This window comes from Phocoena sinus, chromosome 4, assembly GCF_008692025.1.
Source record: "Phocoena sinus isolate mPhoSin1 chromosome 4, mPhoSin1.pri, whole genome shotgun sequence".
Classification (NCBI taxonomy): domain Eukaryota; kingdom Metazoa; phylum Chordata; class Mammalia; order Artiodactyla; family Phocoenidae; genus Phocoena; species Phocoena sinus.
Window position 1 is genome coordinate 86,151,668 of NC_045766.1, and position 24,165 is coordinate 86,175,832.

Here is a 24,165-nt window from a genome sequence, read left to right on the forward strand (position 1 = left end):
CTGTGGCCTCTCCCGTTGCGGAGCACAGGCTCCGGACGCGCAGGCTCAGCGGCCATGGCTCACGGGCCCAGCCGCTCCGCGGCATGTGGGATCTTCCCGGACCGGGGCACGAACCCGTGTTCCCTGCATCGGCAGGAGGACTCCCAACCACTGCGCCACCAGGGAAGCCCCACAAATAGATTTTTAAAGTGATAATTCTGATGGAGTGTAGCGAAATGGCCTCACTTATCTTTTACAGGTGAGTGTAAACTGGTACTCTGGATAAAATTTGGCCATATTAATCAAAAATGGATATTTAGCATCTAGGAAATTATCCTAAGGAAATTATCATAAAGATACATCTGTAAAAAATTTTGTAGTATTAATTTTAATGGTGAAATTTGGAAACATTCTAAAATTTAACAATAAAGGATCAATTAAGTGAAATGTGGTACATCCATTCAATGGATTTTCAATGGGAAAGTATCCAGTCGTTCCATATAGAAGAGCTTTCAACATAGAAGGGATTACTTCCTCTTCCTGTTTTGTTGGGACATCCTCATGAGTCACATCCTCTTGTTTCTTGAGACGATATTTGCCCTTCGCTTTCTATGAAGCTTTAATGATGAACAGATTGTATCCAAGAGGAACTAGTTTCCTGCAAAAGGATAATGAAGATGGAGACACTCTAAAAATGTGATGCTGATTACATATGTATTTTAATATTCTATGATGATGGGCACTAAACTGTGGGCAGTGGTTATCCTGGATGATGGGATTAAGGAGAGTCATTCATGTTCCCTGAATTGTTCAGATATTTTACAAAGTTTTATCAAGAGGGGGAAAATGCTTATGTTGAAATTTAAAAATGGAAAAGTTATTATGCTGGTCCAATGCACAAATACTTTGAAGCTAGAGTGATAGTAAATTAAGTATGCTAAACATTAATTGAGATCAGTGTTATTAATAAAGCAGCAGCAAGATAATATAATAACTATAAGCCAACATCTCGAATCACTGTGCGCTTCCAAGGAGTATTGCCTCAGAGACTCATCTACTATGGGTTATGTCATAACTACTGGCAATACAAGGTAATTTTGACTTAATCATATATTTCAGAAAGGATTAGTGTTAGAAAATATTCAATTATCTTTCTTTTCTTTGTTGGGTGCACATGATGGCAAAGAACTGATTTGACATGGAAATTCCCATTTCTACAATTTACAGTATGTCACATCACATGGAGAAAAACTAAGCCTCAGAGGCCTAGAAGGAAACAACTCAGTTGGCCTCCTAACCGGTGGTTTGGATGGCATAATGGTGTCCCTGAGGAGACACAGTGTTTGCATAATGACTATTTAGAGTTTATTCTGCCTAAATCACCACTACTTGTAATTAGAAAGAATCATAGCATTCTAAGTAGATCTATCATTTGAGAGAGAAGAAAGTTGCTCTTTATTTTTCTTTTTGGCCGTGTGGCATGTGGGGTCTTAGTTCCCTGACCAGGGATCGGACCCATGCCCCTGCAGTGGAAGTGCAGAGGGACCACTGGGGAAGTTCCCAAAAGGTTGCTCTTTTCAAAAAATGGACTTGACTATACTCTGGATCCAATCAAACCATTAGATTATTTTGTGGAGCTGAAATGGGTAAAGAAACTATCAAGGATTGGCAACTGCCATTTGAAGTATTTCTTAAACATTGCTTGGGGACAGAGAATCTTACCTTGCTCAGGGCGTGTGGCGGCCTTATGCTTATTCACCATTGGCACAACATGAGGAAGATGGCCTTGAATCCATTCAAGAAGCTGGGCTGTTTAAATGGAGAAATTTAGCCTTCAAAATGTTCAAGGGAACTAGGTTTACAAAACAACCTGCAGGAATGATGTGCTCATTTCTGCCAATAGCACAATCATTTACATTTTAATCTTTGTGCTCTACAGTTACCATAGCAGTGAAAGACACACAGTCAACAGGATTATGTCAATTTCAATGAGGATCTAATCAGCAGTTAAGCTAATTTGTGTCCATGGCAATTAAATTTACTGTCAGCAATAGTGCTGCTGCCTACTATGTCATTAAAGTTTTCTGTAAATGTTAACTAAAATGGCAGCCTGCATGGAAACAAAAAGACAAGATCTTATGAAAAGTGAGCTTTGTGTTTCCATTACCAGAAGACCCAGCTTTAGTCACGGCTCTTGGTGGAAGGAATGATATAAAAAGTAGAGAACTGTGGCCTAGTTTGTCTGTCTGGAGTCAGACATTTTCTTAAATCATCTTTCTGTTCTTTAACATATCAGAGAACCAGAAATGGGACCTGCATTCACACTGCAGCCGGGTACAACCCTATTGATGGCATGTCTACAGATGTCACTAGCTTTTAGCAAATCTTTTTGTTTCTGTGATAACAAGGAGCCTTGATTCTGGTTCGTGGGTTGAGGCAACAGATGTGTGAAGTGGAGAGCTGGGTGTCTTGGTCCTGTCGGGGACCTGCAACCATCACCACGGAAAGTTTTGCACATTCCACGTCAAGGTGAGCTCTAACTACACTGACCAAATTTGGCCTTTTAAAAAGTAACTTGACATGTACACACTGCTATATTTAAAATAGATAGCCAACAAGGACCTACTGTATAGCACAGGGAACTCAGCTCATTACTCTGTAATAAACTAAATGGGAAAAGAAATTGAAAAAGAATAGATGCATGTGTATGTATAACTGAATCACTTTGCCGTATACCTGAAACTAACACAACATTGTTAATCAACTATACTCCAATTTAAAATAAAAAGTAACTTGAAAACAAACTTTTATGCATTTCTTTAAGATCTCGGGACTTCCCTGGTAGTCCAGTGGGTAAGACTCTGCTCCCAATGCAGGGGGCCCGGGTTTGATCCCTGGTTGGGGAACTAGATCTCACATGCATGCTGCAACTAAGAAGTCTGCGTGAAGCAACTAAGAAGTCCACATGCCTCAACTAAAAAGATCCCACGTGCCGCAACTAAAGATCCCAAGTGCCACAACTAAGTCCCAGACCAGCCAAAATAAACAAAGAAGTAAACAAATACATAAATAATAATAATCTTAAAAAATTTCAACCTCTAACCCTGTCTCCTAGAGGTCTAAGACTGAATAAGACTCCGAGACATGGATACCACAGGGATTTCTCAAATCACCCTTGCTCAAGTCCACCCAGGAAGGATCCGTCTTGAAATCCAAGCTGCTTCCTCATTGTTTTAACTCTTTTGGGTCCAGGCAGGTTAGGACAAGTGGTAAAGAGGCCAATACATTCTCATAATGGCACAAAGCAGAAGTTCCCGTGTCCAGTGTCCCCTAGCAAACATTCCCTGACCATCCAGGTCAGAGAACTCTTCCTTCAGAGGGTCCGAGTGAACACTGCTGTGATTTGGCCCTTAAACTTAAACAAACAACTAATGATACGAGGAGCTATCCAGTATATTGTTTGCTCAGCTAGACTGCAAATTCATTCAATTAAGAGCCACGTCCATATTTCGTTGTATCTCCTGGTTCATAATACAATTCCTTAAATATATTAGGAACTCAGTAAACTCTTGTTGACTGACTGATTACAGGGATGGTTTTCTAGTCATTTTCCTACATTCAGCACATAGATGGCTTTTGCTGATTACCAGGGCAGTTTTTGAATAAATAAATAAATGAAATAATAGAATGAGACATTAGGACCTTAGTTAGTAATACCTTAGGAAGAATTAGTGAGAGAGATTTAGCAGAAAGGCCATGTAATAGAAAGAAATGAGTGCTGCTCTGGGACCCTAGGAAGCTAGATTTAAATCCTCCTCCAAAACTTAATTTGCTAAATGCTGTTGGAGAAATCATTTCACCTTTAGTCTCCAGTATTATTCTAAAGAAAATACAGGGCTTGGAATAGGTGATTTCTCTAGGACTTTAGAAGAGAAAAAACAAGGAATGGAATATGAGTTCAAGTTTTACTCAGGGCTAGCTCTACAAGAGAATGGGTCCCCATAGAGCCCATCCAGCTAAAAAAAAAAAGAATTCTCTCAATAAAGAAAATGGCTCAAAAGTGGCCCATTCTAATACACTTTTGAAATACATTGTTAGATATTATTTTATTTAGAATTTTTCACATCTATGGTCCCAAGTGAAATCAGTCTAATTTTCTTTTTTTCATTCTTTTTTTTTGCGGTACGCGGGCCTCTCACTGTTGTGGTCTCTTCCATTGCGGAGCACAGGCTCCGGACGCGCAGGCTCAACGGCCATGGCTCACGGGCCCAGCCGCTCCGCGGCACGTGGGATCTTCCCAGAGCGGGGCACGAACCCGTGTCCCTTGCATCGGCAGGCGGACTCTCAACAACTGCGCCACCAGGGCATTTTCTTTTCTTATCCTTCTTGGGCTTTGGAATCAATGTTAAATTAGCCTTATGAGGTGGGTTGGACTCAATATGTTTGTCTTTCCCTAACAATTTCTTAAACTTATCAATATCTCTGTATTTCCTCCACACAGAACATTGTCCTTAGCACAGTCTCACCCATCGCTTTTTCTGCACTTCACACACGCCCTACTGGTATTGTCTAGAAGTTTAGTTTTGGATTGTTATAGATATAATTTTTCTCTCTCTGTTTTTTAGTTCTTTCTTATTTAAACAAGAATGAGATTTTCTAATTTATCCTTATTTCCCACAACAAATAGCATTTTCCTGGTAATATATTTTTCTAAGTGGAATATTCAATCCAACTGTGTTTTCAAATATGGCCTTTGTTAATATTTCTGTGTCACTTTGGGGCTTAAAAAATTAGTTAGCTATATAGAAAACTAGGTGTTCGATGCTGTTGTATTTTTTTCCCTTCAGCATCTTGAAAATATTACTTTATGCATCTGGGGTTACTATTGAGAAGTTCAATGTCTATCCGATTCTTTTTTCTTATATGTAATGAGCTTTTATTCTTTAAAATCTTTGAGAGTTTCCTATTTATTTTCAGTGGTCATATATTTCACTATAATGTATCCCACTGAGGGCTCCTATCATTTATTTTTTGGCACATTGTAAGTCTTTTAAAACTGAGTTCTTGGGCTTCCCTGGTGGTGCAGTGGTTGAGAGTCCGCCTGCCGATGCAGGGGACACGGGTTCATGCTCCGGTCCAGGAAGATCCCACATGCCGTGAAGCGGCTGCGCCCGTGAGCCATGGCCGCTGAGCCTGCACATCCAGAACCTGTGCTCCGCAACGGGAGAAGCCACAACAGTGAGAGGCCCCCATACTGCAAAAAAAAAAAAAAAAAAACTGAGCTCTTAGGTCTTTTCTTTTCTAATTCTGGGAAATTCTCAAAACTATTTCTTCAAATTTTTCCTCCCCTACCTTGATTTTTTTCCTTTGCTTCTGAGGTTTCAGCTATATGATTTTTGGCACATATCACTTAACGTTTCTTTTGTATTCCCATCTGTTGTACCTTTTTACAGAGTGTCTTATTTTAATATTCTAATTTATTAACTTGTTCTTTTTATCCATTCTACTATCAATCTGTATTTTATTTTATTTTATTTATTTATTGGCAGCACCTCGCATCTTGTGGTATCTTAGTTCCCTGACCAGAGATCGAACTCTTGCCCTTTGCAGTGGAGTCACGGAGTCCTAACTACTGGACTGCCTGGGAATTCCGTTTTATTTTATTTTTATTTTTTAAGAGACTTTATTTGATTTTTTGGGGGGCATTGGGTCTTTGTTGATGCGCACGGGCCTTCTCTAGTTGCGGCAAGCGGGCTTCTCATTGCGGTGGCTTCTCTTGCTGTGGCTTGTGGGCTCTAGAGCTCAGGCTCAGTAGCTGTGGCGCACAGGCTTAGTTGCTCTGCGGCATGTGGGATCTTCTCGGACCAGGGATCGAACCCGCATCCCCTGCATTGGCAGGCAGATTCTTAACTGCTGTACTGCCAGGGAAGTCCCTATTTTATTTTTTTATGTTTCATATCTCCAATTGGCTTTTTCTTCATAATGGAAGCAATAGCTTCAAGTTTCCAATATTTTCCCTTATCATTTTTAGTATGTTATTAGACTAATTGTAAATGATTCTTCTCTCTGGTCCACAAATTCCACTTCGTCTGGAAAGAGTGCTCCAGTGTGTCTTTAGATGACAGTACTTACACTCCTCAGGGGTCTTCCAGTTGCTGCTCGTGAGCTCACATTGCTCTGAGATTATCTGCTACCTTGACTGCAAATGCAAACTGGGGAAGAGGGAGAACGTCTCAGTCCCTAGCTTGGATCGATCCTGTTGGGAATATATATATGGAGCTGGAAATATATTGAGGCAAATTGTTTTTGGAATTACAGACTGGACTCTCTCATTCTCTGTTACTTCCTATCTCAATCCCAAGCACTCCAGGTAAACCTCCGTCCTGGGGCCTCACAGTTTTCAACACCCTCATCTCCAGGCTGTGAGCATCAGATGGGACTGAAGGGGTGGGGGAGCCTGCCAGGGCCAGTGGGATCATGTTGGGAGAAGAAAACGCCTGTGTGCTGGCAACCTGCTGTGTTACCTGCTCCTCCCTTCAGCTGGGCTCTGCACCACTCTAGATTGGGCTGCTTTTCCGCCTCTTAGTGTCTCCGGTACAGCAGTGGTGGAGCCAGGGCATGCGGGGAATAGCACAGGCATAGCCTGGAAGCACTCTCTCACACCTAGTCCCACACACCGCTGGTGGAGGTGATTTCCCATGCCCTCCACCTCCCAATCCCTAACAGGAAACTAACCACCTTCCACCTCTCACCAGGAACTTCCTCCCAGTTTTATTTCATTTTGGGTAGGGATCCATCAACCTCTCTCTCTTGCTTTTATGGCAAATCTAAGGTAAAGTTTGAGAAAGGAGTTCAGCTGCATGTTAATATAACATCTTTTCAGGAATGGACAATTCACCAGTGATTGAATTGGTCACTAGGGATCCTAGAGGATGAATTCCTGTTTTTTTTGTTTGTTTGTTTGTTTCGGTACGCGGGCCTCTCGCTGTTGTGGCCTCTCCCGTTGTGGAGCACAGGCTCCGGATGCGCAGGCTCAGCGGCCATGGCTCACAGGCCCAGCCACTCTGGGGCATGTGGGATCCTCCCAGACCGGGGCACGAACCGGCGTCTCCTGCACCGGCGGGTGGACTGTCAACCACTGCGCCACCAGGGAAGCCCCTCCTGTGTTTTTTTTTTAATATTAAAAGTCTTTAAAAATCTTATGCTGGATACTAATATATAAAATAGATAAAATGAGCAACGCTCTCATTGAAGCAGGAGTGGGGATCAGAATTCAGCCTCCTCCCCCCCCACCCCGGTCCCATGGGAATCCCACAGAACTCTCTATGGAAGGCTAGAACTGCAAAGAATGCAGTCTGAAAAATCATCATTCTACATCTGGAGTGTGGCAGTGTCTATATATTCATTTATTTTATTTTTTTCTTGTTAATTAACAATTCATTATATGAGTGAAAGACTATTCCTTTTCTTATTAAATGCATCACTTTTTAGAAAAAAATTTATTTACTTTTGGGTGATTTGGGTCTTCATTGCTGCGCGCAGGCTTTCTCTAGTTGCAGCAAGCGGGGGCTACTCTTCATTGCAGTGTGCGGGCTTCTCATTGCGGTGGCTTCTTTTGTTGCGGAGTGCGGGCTCTAGAGCGCAGGCTCAGTAGTTGTGGTGCACGGGCTTAGTTGCTCCGTGGCATGTGGTATCTTCCGGAGCCAGGGCTCAAAGCCGTGTCTCCTACACTGGCAGGCAGATTCTTAGCCACTGCACCACCAGGGAAGTCCCAAAATGAGTCACTTTTTTTTTTTTTCTTGTTTCTACTGGTAGGAAAGAGTAAGATGAGTTGGTGGTCCCCAGGCGTACTTGCCTACTTAAGTGTTCTGTGGATGAGAAAATGTTTAAAACCTTTCTCATCTTAGCTAGATCTCAGTCTTAGACAATGTCCAAGAGTCTTAGGGGGTTAGACCCTGTAAACAACTGTAAGAGAGCAATCTACGTTGCTTTCACTTCTGGCTAATGAAGAAACTGTATAAATGTCTGCATCAGACCCAGAATCTGGCCTGTGGGGATAAAGATTGTTGATACAGAATGGAAAAATGTTCTTTCCTTCAACTAATCATCACCCGTCTAGCCGATAAAACCACCCCTCCATCAGATAGTTCCTGAGCATCTACAGCAGAGCTCTTGAAGAGTTGGGGCGTCAGTTTGCTCATTCCTGTGTCCCCCCCAGAGTCTGGCATAATAAGCACAAGGTAGGTACTCAAAAAATATGTGGGAGCCAAAGACCTTGTCCTTGAACTCATGGGTTTAGGCTGTCAGAGTGGGCAAAACTGTTCCTAAACTTCTACTGCAATTGTCAAGATAAGCGATACAACCTTGCAAGGGCTTCCTCAAAGTTAACTTATATTTCTACTGCCACAGCTAGCTGGCCTCTTGAACGAAGTGGAGACCAGCCCTGCCGGCAAAGTCCCTAAGACGAGGAAGGAACTTTACACTTGAAGACACAAGACTAATTTGTTTATTAGGTGCGTTCTATAAGTTGAGGAGGGAAATTTTTGGCAAATAAATAAATAAATAAATAATCAGGTACATGAAGGCTTTCAGGGCAAAGAAGGAGCTCAGGAAGAGGAAGGAAGCGGAGTCTTTGCATAGTTCTAAATGAACAGAAGGTGGCAGCCGTAGGCAACGTGGATTCGCGGCAGAAATGCAGCACTTGCAAAAACCAGGGACAGGAGGCTTTGAGAAGAGAAGGTCAGAAGGTGACTAACTAACTATTTCTTTATCATAGAGACCATGGTGTGGCACGTTCGTCCTCTCTACTGGGTTGCGGGATGCAGCGTCTTACATGATTTGCCTGGGCATCCCATATCCGGTCATGCCTGCCTGGGAGGCCCCCTTGTTGCTGCCCATCTGCAGGCCTATGACGTTCTGTCCCTGGCGAAGCTGCTCCTCTGAAAATCCTCTCCGATTCTGCTGGGCTTTCCTGGGCAGAGGAAGTGAGGTGAAACAATGTCATTCTGTTTTCAAAACTTTTCCAAGATATGCAGTTACACAGGCTCTTCTGGGGGTCACCAAATAGAAAGGCAGGCCTTATACAGAACTATAGTCCTGCCATGAACTATGGCCCTACCCTGAGCTATGATCCTATCCTGGGCTATGGCCCTACCCTGGCCTTGGCCCTACCCTGGGCAGTGATCCTACCCTGGGCTATGGTCCTACCCTGGGCTATGATCCTATGAAATATGGCCCTACTCTGGGCTATGGTCCTACCACAAACGGGCCCTGCCATGAAACACGACCTCTCGACATCTTAGAAGCTCAGGTGATTTTCCAGAATTTCCACAGCAGAGAACAAGTGCTGCCTCTCTGGATACTTTACTCTCAGACAGCTTTCCTGTCCCCGCTTCTCACAGTTACCTCAAGCCCTTGTGAAAATTAAAATCAGCTCTTCTTACAAATCATGTCACTAATCCTACTCCACCTTCCCTGTGTGGGGCCAAGGATTAATGTCCCACTTTAAAGCTGAGGGATGTCGGTGTTAGGAGGGGAAATTTCCTACTCTAGACCAGAGGTTTGCAAACTTTGGTGAAGAGCCAGATAGTAAATAATGTTGGTTTTATGGGCCACATAGACCATGGTAGATCACTAACAAAATGGGGGCTAAAACCAGGGTTTCAGTTGGCCGATATCTAGGAGCTTTTCAGACCAGGTTCATTTAAAATGTCACAAGCTGGTACCTTTTCTTAACTGTCAAGAAGAGGAGGGGATTAGGGGAACGAAGAGTGAATTACCTGCTACAACATGCTCTTTTCATCACTCACTGAGCTAGGGGTGGAGTTTAAGCATCCTTGCTATCCCTCTCCCCCCCAAAAAACAAGCAACAAAGCAAATAATCTCTTTAGGGAAAGGCCCTTTACTGACATGACGATATAACTCATTATCCACTTCAGGCCTCCTCCGAGAGTGACAGACAGCACTATCAATGGATACACTGGGGTGACAGGACTGTCTCAGGACTCTCCTAGCAAACAAAACATGTTTTCCCTTCGTTACGTGAGGAAAATAATTAAATAAATAAGTAGATTCAAGGCTACTTGGCTCTTAGTGAAACCAAGTTCAAATCTCAAGAGAGACATAACCTGGGCAGAGCTGGAGGATCCAGGTATCTAGTAGGAAAGGCCCAACGACTTCTGCCCTGGGTGGTATATTGGCCTGAACAGGCAGCATCCGTCTTTCCTTGCTCCAGGGGATTCGGTTATGGGGCTGGGAGTGCTTGTTGCTAGGCTGGACTTTGTGTCGAAACAGCCTCCGGGGAGCTACAAGGCTTCAGATGCTCGAACTTGTTAAACTCATCCTTTGCCTGGGGAGGAGAGGGTGTGTGGCTGGGAAGGGATTTTTACCTGTGAAACCAGGATGGCTCTCCCCGGTAGCAGCCATCATCCTTGGTGACTGCAACGCTGCCTAGAGCCATCAGGGTCCTCTGCACGGCCGCCATGTCCTTCCCTGGAAGCCAAAGGAGAGATTAAAGCCAAGCATGTGTCAGGGCGAAGGAAGAGGGAAGGATGGGGCTGGACCTCTGGGAAGAAAGTTCTCATAGGAGGCTGTAGGCGAGCACATTCAAGGGAGAGGGATACAAGATACTCCTCAAAGTGGCCTGAAGACAACCACGGCCAAGCTTCTCAGAAAGGAGCAAAAAATCTGGCTAATTATTCTCTATATGGTACATGCCAGGGATAGTGAGTTTCTAATCCATTCACAGTCGCTACATGAATAACACATTCCAAACACTGAGCAGCTCAGACAGCGATAGGTCCCTGCCCTATGCAGAGGCCCCGGCCTCGGTGGGTTCTGCAGGCGGTGGTAAGGGGAGGTGCTGTGGGTGAGCTGGCATGAGGTCTGCACAAGAGGATTTTCGTAAGGACTGGAAAGAAAAAAGGAAACCGGAAAGAAATTTACTGGTGGGTCAACTACACCAAAGCCCAGGTGGCTTCTTTCTTTCACTTTATCTGGGTTAAAAGGGTCTAAAATCACCCATGTGCATCAAATTGAGTCTTCACTTGGCTTTTTTAGGCTGGAGGCCTGGCAGAAAAGCAAATAAACACAGAGCACTCCAACATGACACAATGAGAAGCTCTTCATTTTGTGCTGCTTGAGAAGAGCTAAAGGGAGACAATAAATAAATGGCTTGTGTGTGTGTGTGTGTGTGTGTGTGTGAGAGAGAGAGAGGTGTGGTGTGCTCCCTCACACAGTGGAGGGGGACATTGTCACCCGAGGAGCCCAGGCACCCTTCATCCACTGGGCTACAAGGCAGCCTCCTCTTCCCATCCTTTCTCCCCTCCCCCCTTCCAGCGGACCGACGTGTCCTGGACAAGGAAAGGGAAAGATGCTACTGTGTGGTTAGCCCCGCAATTTAGAACCAGATCGAAGGTCCACGCACGAGTGTGGAGTGCAAAAGCTAAAGGGCTAGGTGGGGGGAGGGTGGCTGCATTCAGCCTGGCAGGGGCTGTGAAAGTCAAGGGCAAACATTGAAGGTCCTCTTGAGACCGAGTGAACCATCTGTAATCTCCGGCTGGGCTGCTGCAGCCCGGTCACCGGGGGATACAGAATTACAGGGGAAAGGCAGACAGAAAGTGAGAATGGAGCATAACTCTAACAAAATAAACAATTAGGGCCCACAGAGGAAGTCCAGGTCAGGATGTCCATTTATTCAAAGAGGAGAGAGAGACAGCAGATCCTTCTTTCCTTGCTCTCTCCCCATCCCCCATCCCACATTAACCACAGGATGATTTCCTGGATCCTGAGGCCCTGGGGGATGGATTGATGGATACAAGGATGTGAGGTTCTCAGTGCAGAGCCCCCCAGGAGCCAGGAACAGCTGGGGTGGTGGAGAAAGGAGGACCTGGGCAGCAGATGGAAGGAGGAGGGCAAAGGGATACTGAGAAGGCAGAGAGAGGAAACGCAGAGGAGGTTATGAGAATGATCTTTCTCTTCCGCAGATGAAAAGCATTTCTGTAACTGTCACTGTATTACAGGATACATTTTTTTTTTGATAGAACTGGCATGATGATATTTTGAAGGATCACCGTGGGAAGAGGTAGGAAGAAGGTTTGCTTTCAAGCAGTGAGTCATTAAAGAGAACCTCAAGAAACTATGAAGCACACGGAGGCTTAGGAAGGTCCAGGTACATCACTCATCTCTACTCTGTACGTAAAGCACACCAGAAATCTGTTTCTGGTGGTTGGAAACAGCGCGCATCTGGCATGTCCAGGATCTGGGGAAATGTGGAGCCTGGCACCTGGCAACCAGCCACAGATACTACCCTGGAGACCGGGGTGGGAAGCAAACTCTGTTAAACCAAAGACCCAGTCCCCACCGCATATGGCTAAAGCATATAGATCTGCAGGAACCCAGAAAGGACACAGGGAATTAAGTTGGGGGCAAGGGTGAGATATCCAGGCCCCCTGACCTATAAATCTCACCCCACCCTCATCCTGGGAGAGTGCAAAAGGAAGTAATTGCACCATTGGGGCAGAAGAAGCTGGGGAAGGAGGCATTAGACAGGAACAAACTGGAAAAGCTTTTTTTTTTTTTAAAGAAAGGGCCAGAGACAAGAGATTTGTTATAAATGCTAGGCTAGACACTTTATTATAAGTGACCTTGCCCCTGTGGACTTGATATCATTCCTCCCAATGTGTGGATGGGAAAATTAACTCAGGGAGGTTAATTAATTTCCCAGAGCCACCCAACAAGTGAATCAGGGCCCAGATCTAGCTCAGGTCTGTCTGAACTCAAAGCCTGTAATCAGTCCAGGAGGCCACACTGCCATCTCCCATGGGTCCCCAGCACAGGTTGGTTGGGAGGCACGGTGCTCAGTTATCAGGAATGACCTGAAGGGTGGCAGTGGCTGCTTCAGTGCCAGGCCAGAGGGAGGCACTGGAGGGATACAAATGGGGAATAGTTCTTGGGCCCCACAAAATCTGGGGCACAAACTTCAAGTGACCGTAAGTCTATGTTTTGTCTGGAATAATTTCTCAAGGTCTCAACCTAAAGAAGATGAAAGCAAAAGAAAGCAGTTGGGGCCCAGAGTCCCCCATCAGTTTGCCCATCAAGTTAAAATAATTATTGTCAAGATTCTAAATAACATAACAAACAGAAATCTGCCTTCTGTAACCAGTTCATGTCTAGTTCATTTTCTAATAGACATTCCTTGGAAAGAATTCCAGTGTTTTGGGCTAACCAAATGGGAGGAGGGTCTCTTTCCAGCCTCATTTCTCTTGCCAGTTCAGAAGCCCAGATCAAGTGCTGTTGGGTAGAAGGGGGCGGTTTGTGGAGACTGAATCCTGTAGCTGAGGGTCAAAATTTGAAATGTCTGAAGGAGCAGTGAGATGAGGGAAGATCTGTGAAGCGAACCAGTTATAAAGCAACAAAAGCTGAACTTCTTGTATCACAACAATGTGTGCCATCTGCCTAGAACCCAGCCTGCTGCAGAACATGGTTTCCCAAGCTTCTGGGACTACTCATGGGCTGGGGTTGGAAGGCCTTTTTAAAAATATGAAATTTGAGGTCATCCCTGGACAGACTGATTTGGCAGTCCTGGGGTGGGGCCTGGGAGTTTGTATTTTTAATAATCTCCCCATGTGCTTCATGCCATCAGACAACTTTGAGATACATGGGTTTCACCTGGTGACTCCCAACTGGACTGAGCAGAAGAATTACCTGAGGCTCTTGAAAATTCAGATTCTGGGACAATATCCTGCAATGATTCTGATGCATAAGGAAGCACTGCCTCAGTACTTCAGCTTTTAATTTTTAAAAGCATCCCAACGTCTGGCATGTGGTAGGCACGAAATAAAAGTTGTTAAGCAGTAATTCCTTGCTTTAGAGCTATCGTCCACAAAGTCAGAAGTCACATCAATAGTTAAAGGGCTCTGATACAAGTTGGGAGCCTGCTCAGAGCTCCAGCAGCCCGGAATCTCTTTGTTCCCTGAAAGGTACCCCCAGAAACTTGGGCAAGACAGCTTGAAAACTGCTGCTCAAGCTAGTTTTCCAAGAAGAAGAAGAAGAGTTCTAAAGAAGTACCAACTAGGTGTTGGGAATTTTCTAGATGCTGGGAACGCAGGAATGAGACTGAGTCCAAGTGGTGATCTACAGATGAGACCGCTGGCCATAGAAGGAAGTGATACACGAAAGAGAGGGGTCAAATTTACACTAACAGCTCAGGATTTCCATCAGGTTCCTGGACTCTTCTAGCTCTCTATCATGGGGGGAAGCTAATATTAGACTCGAAGTTGTAAAAAGAGATGGTGGCACAGTAGCTCTCCTTGTCAGAACCTCAGAGAGCAACTGACACTTTGACTTGACAGTACTGTATTCCCTGTTTATTGCATTATCACAAAGCAGTGTCTCCCCAAGTGCGGTCTTACACTCCAGCTACTAAATGGTCATCTCTGGGGAGAGGGACCAAGGGTTCTGCACTATAAGTACCCCTTGCCCCGACCTAGGAATTCTTAGTGCCCATGAAGTTTAAAGACTTTTACCATAGAGATACTTGAACAAGGATTTTGTTCCCTTAATTTCTTTTTATTACTTTCATGCTATCTTATACATGTCTTTGGGAAGAAAAAATAAAAAGAAGGGTAAAGAGAAAGGAAAAGGCCAGAGAAGTTACATCTGGGCGGGTAAAGTCAGGTTGGACACTCTACTTTCAATACTAAAAATCAGTCTTACATTCAAAACTCTTTGCTTTGGAGTTACTTCTATTATACATTAGTCTTGACTCAACCTTGTAACTTAGAATACTTTTTTTTTTTTTCATCTTTCTGGGACTTACAGAGAAAGCGGTCAGTGGATGAAGAAACCACTTCTTATTTCCCTGAGTAACAACTTAGGCATAGCCCCCAATTCTCCACTCAGAGTAGAAAAATTATTGCTTTGGATAAGGGAGAAATGTCAGAGGGTAGGTTGGGCTGCTCTGTGGGCTTTATGAATTTTTGTTGCTTGCCTCCCTGGAGAAAATCTGTAAGGAAGTGGTTCTCATAGTGGGGTTCCCAGGCCAGCAGAAGCAGTATCACCTGTGAATTGGTAAGAAATGCAAATTCCTAGGCCCTACCCCAGACTTAATACTTCCGAAACTCTGGGGGCTGGGGTCCAGCAATCTGTGTTTTAACAAGCCTACCAGTAGATTCTGGCACACTGCAGGTGGAGGACCACCGCTGCAGGAAGAGCCTGCCAAACTCAAGTGTGGTATGAGCAGTGCTTGCAGGAAATGCGGTGATGGCTGCACTGAGAGAAAAGGAGGCTTCAGGCGGCAGGCATTTCTGTACTATCTTGAGTCACTACAGGTACCGTACAGTATCCCAAAACAGCTCTCACGTTGGGTGAAATGTCTCTTCTGTTCTTGCTATTGAGGAATGACACATACAGTGACACCTCCCAGAGGACATATTTGGACCTTCCAGGCACTCTGCCCACCCCCCCCAGTATAAATCAGCCTCCAACACCCAGTCATCAAGGAGGGGAACAGGGAGGCAGGACAAGGCCATGTGTCCCGGATCCTCGTCAGCAGGATTATGGAGAAGAGCACTCAGAGTTGATTGATCTTTGAGTCTTGCCTGCTCTGACATTCTAGAATTCTAGGTGGCTAATGCTCGTTGCCTGGTTAGGCATGGGAACCAAAAAGGCTAGTTGCCGATGGACTAACAACAGAGGAGAAAAAAGCCAACATTTATTAGGTGTCTCTTAACCGGGCATTGTGCTAGGCATTTTATATAGTTGATTCTTGAAAGACCCCTGCAAGGGAGGTGCTGTTTACAGGGAAGGGAACTGAGGCTCTGAGAAGCTCAGCAGCTTAACCAAGGTCACGTAGCTAGTATGTAGCTAGTTTCCAAAACTCATGCTCTTTCCACAGTACCACGATCCCAGGGTCTGTAATTGACAAAGCAATACTATATCGTGGGGAAAAACATAAAGGGTAACGACCACGAGGTGGAAAAAAGTCAATAAGGAGACCCATAAAGGTGGCCCCTCGTTTTGGAGAATGGTCAATGAGGTGAAGGCACCTCAGATGTCAAGAGAGGGCAAAGGTCATTCAGGCAACCCTACCAGCTGCTGCGTGAGGCGCTTCATGAAGTCCGTCTGTTCTGAGACAGAATATGTGCCCTTCCAACCTTGCTCCTGCCGCCCTTATTTTCTATTAGTCTTAAAAAAAATAAGCCAATGATAATAGTAATTTGAACATGGCTACCATATATTATGGTCTGTTCTTTCCAGCACGGTCTTAAGCACTTTTTTTTTTTTTTCTCTTAAGCACTTTTAATGCATTATCTCATTTACACCCCATATCAACCCTGTGAAACAGACACTATTATCCCCATTTTACAGCTGAGAAAACAGAAGCTTAGAAAAGTTCATTGACAGGTGGTGAAACAGAGGTTTGAACAGAGTGGTCTAATTTCTAACTTAGGAGCCTGTACTCTCCTACCTTCAGGGTAAGCTTTCTTTGCAGGCTTTCTGACGAGTACACTCACTCACTCACGAGAGTGAGACACACACACACACACACACACACACACACACCTCCTTTTCTGTCTCCTCCCTTTCTCTCCTTCCCCCTCTCCCTCCACCAAAGAGATGCTGAAAGCTAACCTCCGTTGTGCTCTCCTGAGTCACAGCTGAGACGGCCCCGCCCACCCTTTCCAGGTTCTCAGGGCGAATTCCAAAGTAACCTGCCCCGCATCTACCTTCTCTCTTCCATGAGAAAGACCTCTCCAGTCCCCTTCCACGGCTCTAAGCTGCCCTCACTTCTCCCCCATCATTGAAGGGAACTGGTCACCCCAGCTTCCTCTGAGGGGAACTCCAGGAGCCTTGTCTATATCTCTGAGGTTGGATTGTTTTTTTAGGCCATTCAGCCCTGGGTTCCTTCTTAAAGCCTTGAACCTTTCATTCTGGTTGCCCCTGAGTCCATTCCAAACATTTCGCCTTGCATCTAAAAAGGGTTTCAGGAGAGAGGGTACATCTGGGGCGCCTGCCTGTCTAAACAACTGAAGATAAATGAGAAGGCATTTGGCGAGCCCTGGCTCCTGCGGCGTTATTCATCTGCAACATAAGAGCAGCACAGAGTCATGGGCAGCCATGGGCAAGCAGAGGCCTACTGAGGAAGATGCCAAGCAGGGGAGATGGGAGACCGAGAGCTGCTGAGCATAAAATGCCTGCAGAGGAGAAGGAGAAGTTCCCAGGCAAGGAGGGCTGGCCACTCAGAGCCACAGCCACCATGCCCACAGTGCACGGGATCAGGAGTGAATGTGAGTAATCTGAAATTTGAGGACAGCATTAAGACCACAGCCCAGGTGCAGAAGAGTAGGAAGAATGTGAGACTAAGCTCAGGGGACGGCCGGTCCAACAGCTGAGCACACAAACACGGACAACCTCACACGCGCACAGGCACGTCAACACATGCCAGCCCGCCCAGTGGCATCCCTTTGATTCCAGCTTACTCATCCCTAAATTCACGGGTGACAAGCAGCTCTGGCAGAAGGATCCAGCCTCGCACTTCTCCGTGCTGCTGTTCCATGGGTCTCAGTGCTGGGCTCGCCCAAGGCCGCCGTCCCTCCCCGTTTCTCTGCTCAAAGCAACCCACTTTCCTGTCTCTTGCTTCACTGTATGGTCACCAGCTCCAGCCTGAGCTGCAGACAATGCACTTGGGGGATGTCAAGTATCCCCTCCAGCAAATAGAATGAATCTCCCAAACCTCAATCCTGACTTGCCTCTCCATGGAGGGGGCCGCCAGGCCCTGGTGCCTCTAGAGGCCATTTGGACCCTCCGAAGCATCTGTTCTATTGCCTGCTGTCCTGCCTATAGCATCTCAGCCACAACACCCTGGGAGTGGTCTCCTTCCTTATTTCCTTTAAAGCCCCATCTTTCTTTGCCTTGAGAATGAGACCCCTCAGTGTCTGCCTTGTTCCGCTTGTTCACCCTGCCCTGGAGCCCATCTGTCCACCACCCCATCTCAGGCTCCTGCAGTCACACTGATGCCTCTCAACTTCCCTCTTCCCTAAGAGGTACCTGACACACAGGGCTGGGGCAGGTGGTATAGACTTCCACCTACTCTGCTTATCAGGGACCTTTGTTTCCTCTCCTACTCCCCTTCACTACCAGCACCTCCTGGGTGTAAAGTTCACCCGTGTGGTCTTTGGAAAAAAGGGAAAGGCAAGCAAAGCTTCCTTAACACAGAAAAGCACCCTTGGGATCCCCATCTCCCATAGTCCTCCCAGTTTCTTCCTCCTCGTATATACTTCCTGTACTTGGAGGGTCTCACTGGGACCCCTTCCATTTATACAAACCTCCAAGTACTGGGTCTCTAACCTTCCATCCCGCACAGCCCTGAATCATCCTCCCCCTACTCTTCATCTCATCAGTCACTGTTATGACTCAAAAGCACACTCACGGTGTAGGATAAGGCAACAGCATCCTGGCCAAAGCATGGCATGGCAGACGAGTTAAGGCCCTACTCTTTGGCATCACGGAGCCTGGGTTTGAGTCCTGGCTCTGCTAATTACTAGCCAGTCATATGATCTATACGAGCGATAATGGGCGAGCTCCAGTTTCATCATCTATAAAATGGGGAAATTCCTAACACCCACCTCCTGGAATTGTTAGGAGAATTGATTGGCGTTATGCAGAAAGGCACGAGTACCATGTCTAGTGTAGAGGAAAATATCAATAAGCAGCAGGAATTTTTATTAGCAAGGGAAAGTCATCACAGCTTTGACCTAAAAAGCAGGGACCAAGTCTCAACTGTGACATTCTGTGAGGATTTGGAGGCAAGTGTCCATGAAGTCCAATAGCCTGGCCTGAAGGTCTGAATATCTGAGTTTCTAAATAATGGCAAAACATTACTGATAAACTGACTGGCGTCTTAGGATTTTAACTACTCATCTGTGAAGGAAACAGGAAATGCCTGCTCTGTGTATGACATGGAGAAGGGGGTGAGGATTAAGGAGGCAATGGCTTCTTTATAAGTTGTTTAGTAGAATGGTCCTCGGCTAGAAATCTGTTTCAACCAGCATCTGAATACCCCTTTAACTATTATTGTCTTGATCACAGGAGAGAGTTAGTCCATTCTCACTGTCAACAGAGCCACTTACGTCACTGCCCTGGGCACCGTCTTGGTCGGGCCACTGATGACAGCTAGTGACAATGAGCAGGAGAGCGCAGAGTCAACCTGGCAGCCCTGCTTGGACCTGTCTGTCCCCCCAGCAGGCCCGATGTGGAACAGTCGCATGGATGGTGTGCACATTTGGGCTCCGGGGGACACTAAGCCCTAAGACCACGGGTCCCAAATTCTCTGGCGGTACCTCCATCCACATCATTTGCCCTAATCATGGTGGATTGTTAAATATGTCCAGAAACCTGATTTCCTTTTTATGCCTTGTTAGATTTCTTACATCAATTCACGACTATGAAAGAAAAAAATCATTTGTCACCCTCTCTAAGAAAATACACATCTGGAAGGTATAGTCACAAAGCTTCCAGATAATCGTTTAGTAAAAGGGTGGGGTGCTATCTATTTCTCAGATTGAATGACAAACTTGCACCAGGCAGCTTTGTCTATAAGCCTGGCTACTGGTGAGTCAGAAGCATACTCGCCGCCCCCCTCTCCTCCAGAAGCTATCACTTGTGGGGAAAAAGTACATTGTGGGAGGAGTAAGAGGAAGGAGAAGCATCTGTGTAACCGTTCTAGCTTCCTCTCCACGGAGGCTTCTGTTTACCAGTTAGTTTGCTGGGGTCCCTGCCGTGTCCTGGGGTGTGTGCTCCTTAGAGGAGGAACCCTTTCAATATAGAACATCACAAAGTGGGAGGCTAACAGTGCTCGCGGGTAACAGCTGATAATCCCCTCTCACGCACACACACGCCTGGAGATACGTGGAAGAACACTGTGGGCAGGTTTCACAAAGAGAAAAGCAAAAGGGTGGGGGGAGGGAAGAATGATCCCAAAGGCACGAGGGCTTTACCTTCCCAAAGGTCCACGGTCTGAAAAATGTCAGTGGTCCTGACGCCATAGATCTCCGCAGCTTTTAGGAACTGGGAGATTTGCTCCATCTGCTTAAAAGCCATCTTTGACTCTGAGATCTTGGGAATGGGCTCTTGTCCGGGTGGGTATAAACTGTTTATCAGCTTGCACAAGACCTGAAGAGGGAAAGGGGGAGGTAGAATCAGCATTTCCCTTTGTATTTACCGCCCCCCCCAATGCAAAGTGAATCCTGGGCCTCACAGGGCACAGCCCACGGGTTTGAGCATGGGCCCATCTTGCACCCCAGGTGCAAGATGGCCAGGCTCCCATACCAAACCTCAAAGACCCGGGCAACTCCATTCTCAGGGCTGCTCCTGACCACAGAGAGCCCGGGAGTCCTCTTCCCTCCTTTCCTTTTGCTGGGTGAGCGAAAGAAGGTTTATGGAGAGGGAATGATGTGCAGTGATGAGGCCACGATTTCAGACTTTCGATGGAGGGAAGAGTTAGTGGCTCCCGGAGAGATTAAATGATGGACTCTAATATTATTTCTTCTTTCAAAAGGCAGATCAGAATCAGGCTTCAATAACTCATCCAGTAAAAATTAATGATGTGTAAAGGAGCTGAACTGGGTGGGTACCCCCAGATCTCTATAAACAAAGCGCTGGGCATAAGCGGACAGAAGCGTGAGATAGCAGTTATGTAACAGTAAATCACAGCCTGCGGGAAAAGACGGGCTTGTTGGAAACAGCAGAGCCTGTGGTCTCCAACCAAACACACGGGAGCATCTCCTTAGAAAAGCAGTTATCAAATAAGGATTCCCTTCAGTTTCAAGAGAATCCATCCATTCGACAAACAGGCATTAAGCATCCCCAAGGCGTGTGGCTCCAGGAAGAATGGGAAGGTGGTGAGTCCTGCCCCTCCAACCCTTCTTTTGTTTTACTAAGTATCTATTATCACAACCTATTCTCCTGGGGGAAGGAGTGCCGCCGCGCCCCCCACCCCCACCCGCCAGAGGAGCTGATGCACCAAGAAGGCTGGAGAGATCTCAGGGAAATACTTATCTCTATTCTCACTGGAAAAAGCAAAAAGACTTCGAAATTGCCAACAACTCAGGAGGAACCTGTGATGTCTGGGATGGGTGGAGAGTCCTCTAACCCAGCGAGGGAATTGAACAGGGAGCCCAGACCTTCCAGTCCCGAAGAGATAAAGGCATTCCCCTCCCCCTCCCCCCGAGAAGGAGCTTGGCAAGGCGCAGCTCCTCCGGTGGCCTCTCGTTAAAAGAGGAGACCCTGGAGGGTTTCCCAGCCCACCGCCCCAGCTTCCGAGATCGCTGCCCGCCCTTACCGTCCCGTCCATTAGCCATTTCTGAAAATGGGCCCTGCCAGGGGGCGGGTGCTGTATGTCCTCGGCGCACTGCAGGATGATCCAGTCCACCAGCTTGTTCTCCAGGTCCGCGTCGTACTTCTGCTCGATCTTCTCCTGCACCTCTCGGCTTAAGCCGTAGCTCGGGCCCCTGTTAGCCATCTCTGGAAGAGAAGAGAGGACACGCGGGGCATCCACACAATAGCAGCAGCAGCCCGGGCTCCCGGTAGACGGGGTTGGGATGTGGCTGGGCCGCCTGGCCCAGCAGCAGCAAAGCCGGCAGCAAGCCGGGCGTGGTTTAAATCAAGGAGCCAATGAAGCCACTGGAGTTTCACCTACAAACGGCAAGGAAGAGCGCAGCGCCAGTGACTCTTAGAATAAAGCCCCTGCCGGTCCAGGGGGGCTGGAAGCCCCCCTCTCAGTCCCGTCTATCAATGAGACGAAACGATGCACAATGACTCACAATCAAGCCTGAAGCCCCCAGGCAGCAAGGGGGCTGGGGGGGTGGTCGTTTCTTCCCTCCTCCCAGGAACACTATGCAAAGGCAGGAACCCTGAGATGGGAAAGAGCAGGTAATTAACAGGCCGGGAGGAAGGTCCCCTTGACGTAGGGCTGCGGATGCTGCATCGCGCCTGGAAGAATGGTACACTGATTCTATTTTCTCATGGCTGAGGAGGGTCAAACCAGGGCCGTTGCTAAGAGCCGTCCAAAAAGCCAGCCCTCTCGTGTGTCAGTCTAGCCCGCCCGCCTCCCTCCCGCTGAGAGCGGCTTTCTCAGCAGCACAATTCTTCCCCCTCCTCTGGGGAACAGCCGGTTGTACACAAGGCCAGCGCACAGCTGCACACGGAACGAGGCCTGTGGGAGGGTCCATTACGTCAGCTGTCCATCTGTCAGGAGTTGCCAGACCACTTTCCCCCTGCCTGGAGGGAACAGTTGTCTGGTGGGGCAGGAGGGGCGGGGCTGTGAGCTGCAACCATTAGCTTGTTCAGCTGTCAGCCAGATTTCATCCTGAAACTTCCAACCTGGTGGGAAACTTGTGCCTCAGTTTGACTTATTCAAGGAAAGTAGCGTTTTAATGCCATTTTTAATCGAAAGACACTGAGAGTACGTTTTATCAATTACAAGGAGCTCAACGTGCTAAGAACGCTTGGAGTGAAAGGTCTTGATAGAGTGTAAAGATTTCATCTGTTTAATTAAGGATCAGAAAGGCACCACTGACACACTGTCAGTGGTAACTGAGTATTTGGTGTGAGCAAACAAGACCTCGGGAGAAATCATTAGACCTAAGTTGGCCTGAAATTTTTATAAATACTGAAGGGCTTGGTAGTTTGTCTTCCTAGACTGTAAGCCACTTGGGAGTAAAGATTAAGTCTTGATGGTGTTGGGTAAGTCTTTGGGTACTTTTCATGGGAAAAAAACACCATAAATTTTGTCCTTTGGTTCATTCAACGAATATCTTTTTTGAGCACTTAACTGTGCCAAGTTCTGTACTGGAGAGAAATAAAATATAAATTTTTCCTCTAGAACAGATTGATCGATTGACTCAGAACATTAGATAAAATGATTTTAGTACGTGGGATAGTGATCTTTGTCGCTGTGGGAAATTGATTAGAAGCTATGCGGGAAATGACCTCAAACAATTCATGTATTGAGAAAAATCTCCTGCCAGCTGGGGCCTGGACTCTTGAAAATTTAATTACTTAGTAGATATGTGGGTGGTTTGCTTGAGAAAAGACTTAGTGGTCAGTAGTTGAAGGCATAGGAGAGAGAGCTCTGTGAAAACCGGTTGTGAGAGAATCAGAGCTTTGAGGAGAGCAGTAGGTTTAGAAAAAGGCATGACAAGGGCTGACGGATGCAGGTCTGGATGCTGCATGGAATCGTCAGTTGAAGGAGCTTTAAAGGCAGCAGAGCTGGCTCCAGAGACTTGGAGCTCAGGGGCAGAGTTCAGAGCAGGGAAGTTGTCAGCAGAATTTTGGAAGTCACTCAGTTGCATCTTGGTGGCAGCAATAAGGTCAGTTACAACCTGGGACTAAGGAAACAGAAGCCCAAACAGGAAGCATGTTATTTCCTCTGTGGCTGGAATTGCTCTAAGGAAGATGTTGGTTTGTTAAAGAAAAAAACAAAACAAAAAAAACGGAAACAATTCTAAAAGATGTACATTTGCCTTTTTTTTTTTCAGACTCTGTTTTGCAGATCTTTTGTACTCGAAGATTTTTTTGCCATTGTAACAAAATATGTGGGGCACTTTAAATGAATGATTGAAATCATGGTTCTGGAGAGGATACAATGGCAAAGAGGAGAGTCCAAGCAAGGCCTAGAAGGTTAGAAGTGTCCAGAAATCCATAGGAAATCATTAAAGAAAAACCACTTGATCCCCTGGGTGGTGACAGTGGAAACTGGCTCAAACGTCTGTTTACTGAGTGCTTATAAATATTATAATTTTTTCAACAACTTTTTAAAAGGGTCTATGTATCTGAGATTTACAAAGAAATGAATGAGATATGGCAACGTGGTCTACCAGCAACATTAAACTTGTAAACCATAAATGCCAACTAGGTGTCATGCTAAAAATATGCACAGGGTACTCAGGTACATTTATATCTGGAGGAAGAGGGTAGGAAATTAGCGAAAATATTTATGAATGGGATGACTTTAAGTCTCAAAAGAGACTTAGGTGTTTTAAAAACTTAGGTGTTTGCCTAGTGAATGGGATGAGGCAGGAGGGATTGGGAACGTTGCTAGCAAAGGCAGCTTATTTAAGAAGGTGAACATGTTCTAATATCAACAAAGCATAGGGTTAAAGGGAAGAGACACAGAAATAAAGTTGG

At 46.1% G+C, this 24,165-nt stretch overlaps 1 protein-coding gene across 4 annotated transcripts; it reads right to left on the reverse strand.

Moving 5' to 3' along the window:
• Positions 1-355: 355 nt before the first annotated feature.
• On the reverse strand, positions 356-23,340 carry TAGLN3 (transgelin 3). Of its 4 annotated transcripts, XR_004349765.1 has the most exons (6): positions 21,320-23,329; positions 19,977-20,151; positions 10,368-10,470; positions 8,813-8,950; positions 1,702-1,788; positions 356-637 (listed from the first exon to the last, which is right to left on the reverse strand). XR_004349765.1 is itself a non-coding variant. In XM_032631458.1 (5 exons), exons 1-5 carry the CDS (start codon positions 21,497-21,499, stop codon positions 8,622-8,624), a joined length of 678 nt encoding a protein of 225 aa, XP_032487349.1. In that variant the 5' UTR covers positions 21,500-23,340; the 3' UTR covers positions 8,468-8,621. The 4 variants fall into 4 exon arrangements, 3 of the variants coding, with proteins under 3 accessions (XP_032487350.1, XP_032487349.1, XP_032487351.1); XM_032631458.1 differs by lacking the exons at positions 356-637; positions 1,702-1,788 and adding an exon at positions 8,468-8,703 and having other exon boundaries at positions 21,320-23,340; XM_032631460.1 differs by lacking the exons at positions 356-637; positions 1,702-1,788 and having other exon boundaries at positions 8,468-8,950; positions 21,320-21,501; positions 21,801-22,152.
• Between the last annotated feature and the right edge of the window lie 825 nt (positions 23,341-24,165).

What these genes read in the sequence shown, in the direction of transcription:
- TAGLN3 (XM_032631458.1), bottom strand. Translation starts at nt 21,499, where the DNA reads ATGGCTAACAGGGGCCCGAGCTACGGCTTAAGCCGAGAGGTGCAGGAG. An exon ending in GACCGTGGACCTTTGGGAAG is followed by an intron (nt 10,471 to 19,976) that starts GTAAAGCCCTCG and finishes TTTGGCTTCCAG; the next exon opens with GGAAGGACATGGCGGCCGTG. An exon ending in GGGATGCCCAGGCAAATCAT is followed by an intron (nt 8,704 to 8,812) that starts GTAAGACGCTGC and finishes CTCTTCTCAAAG; the next exon opens with CCTCCTGTCCCTGGTTTTTG.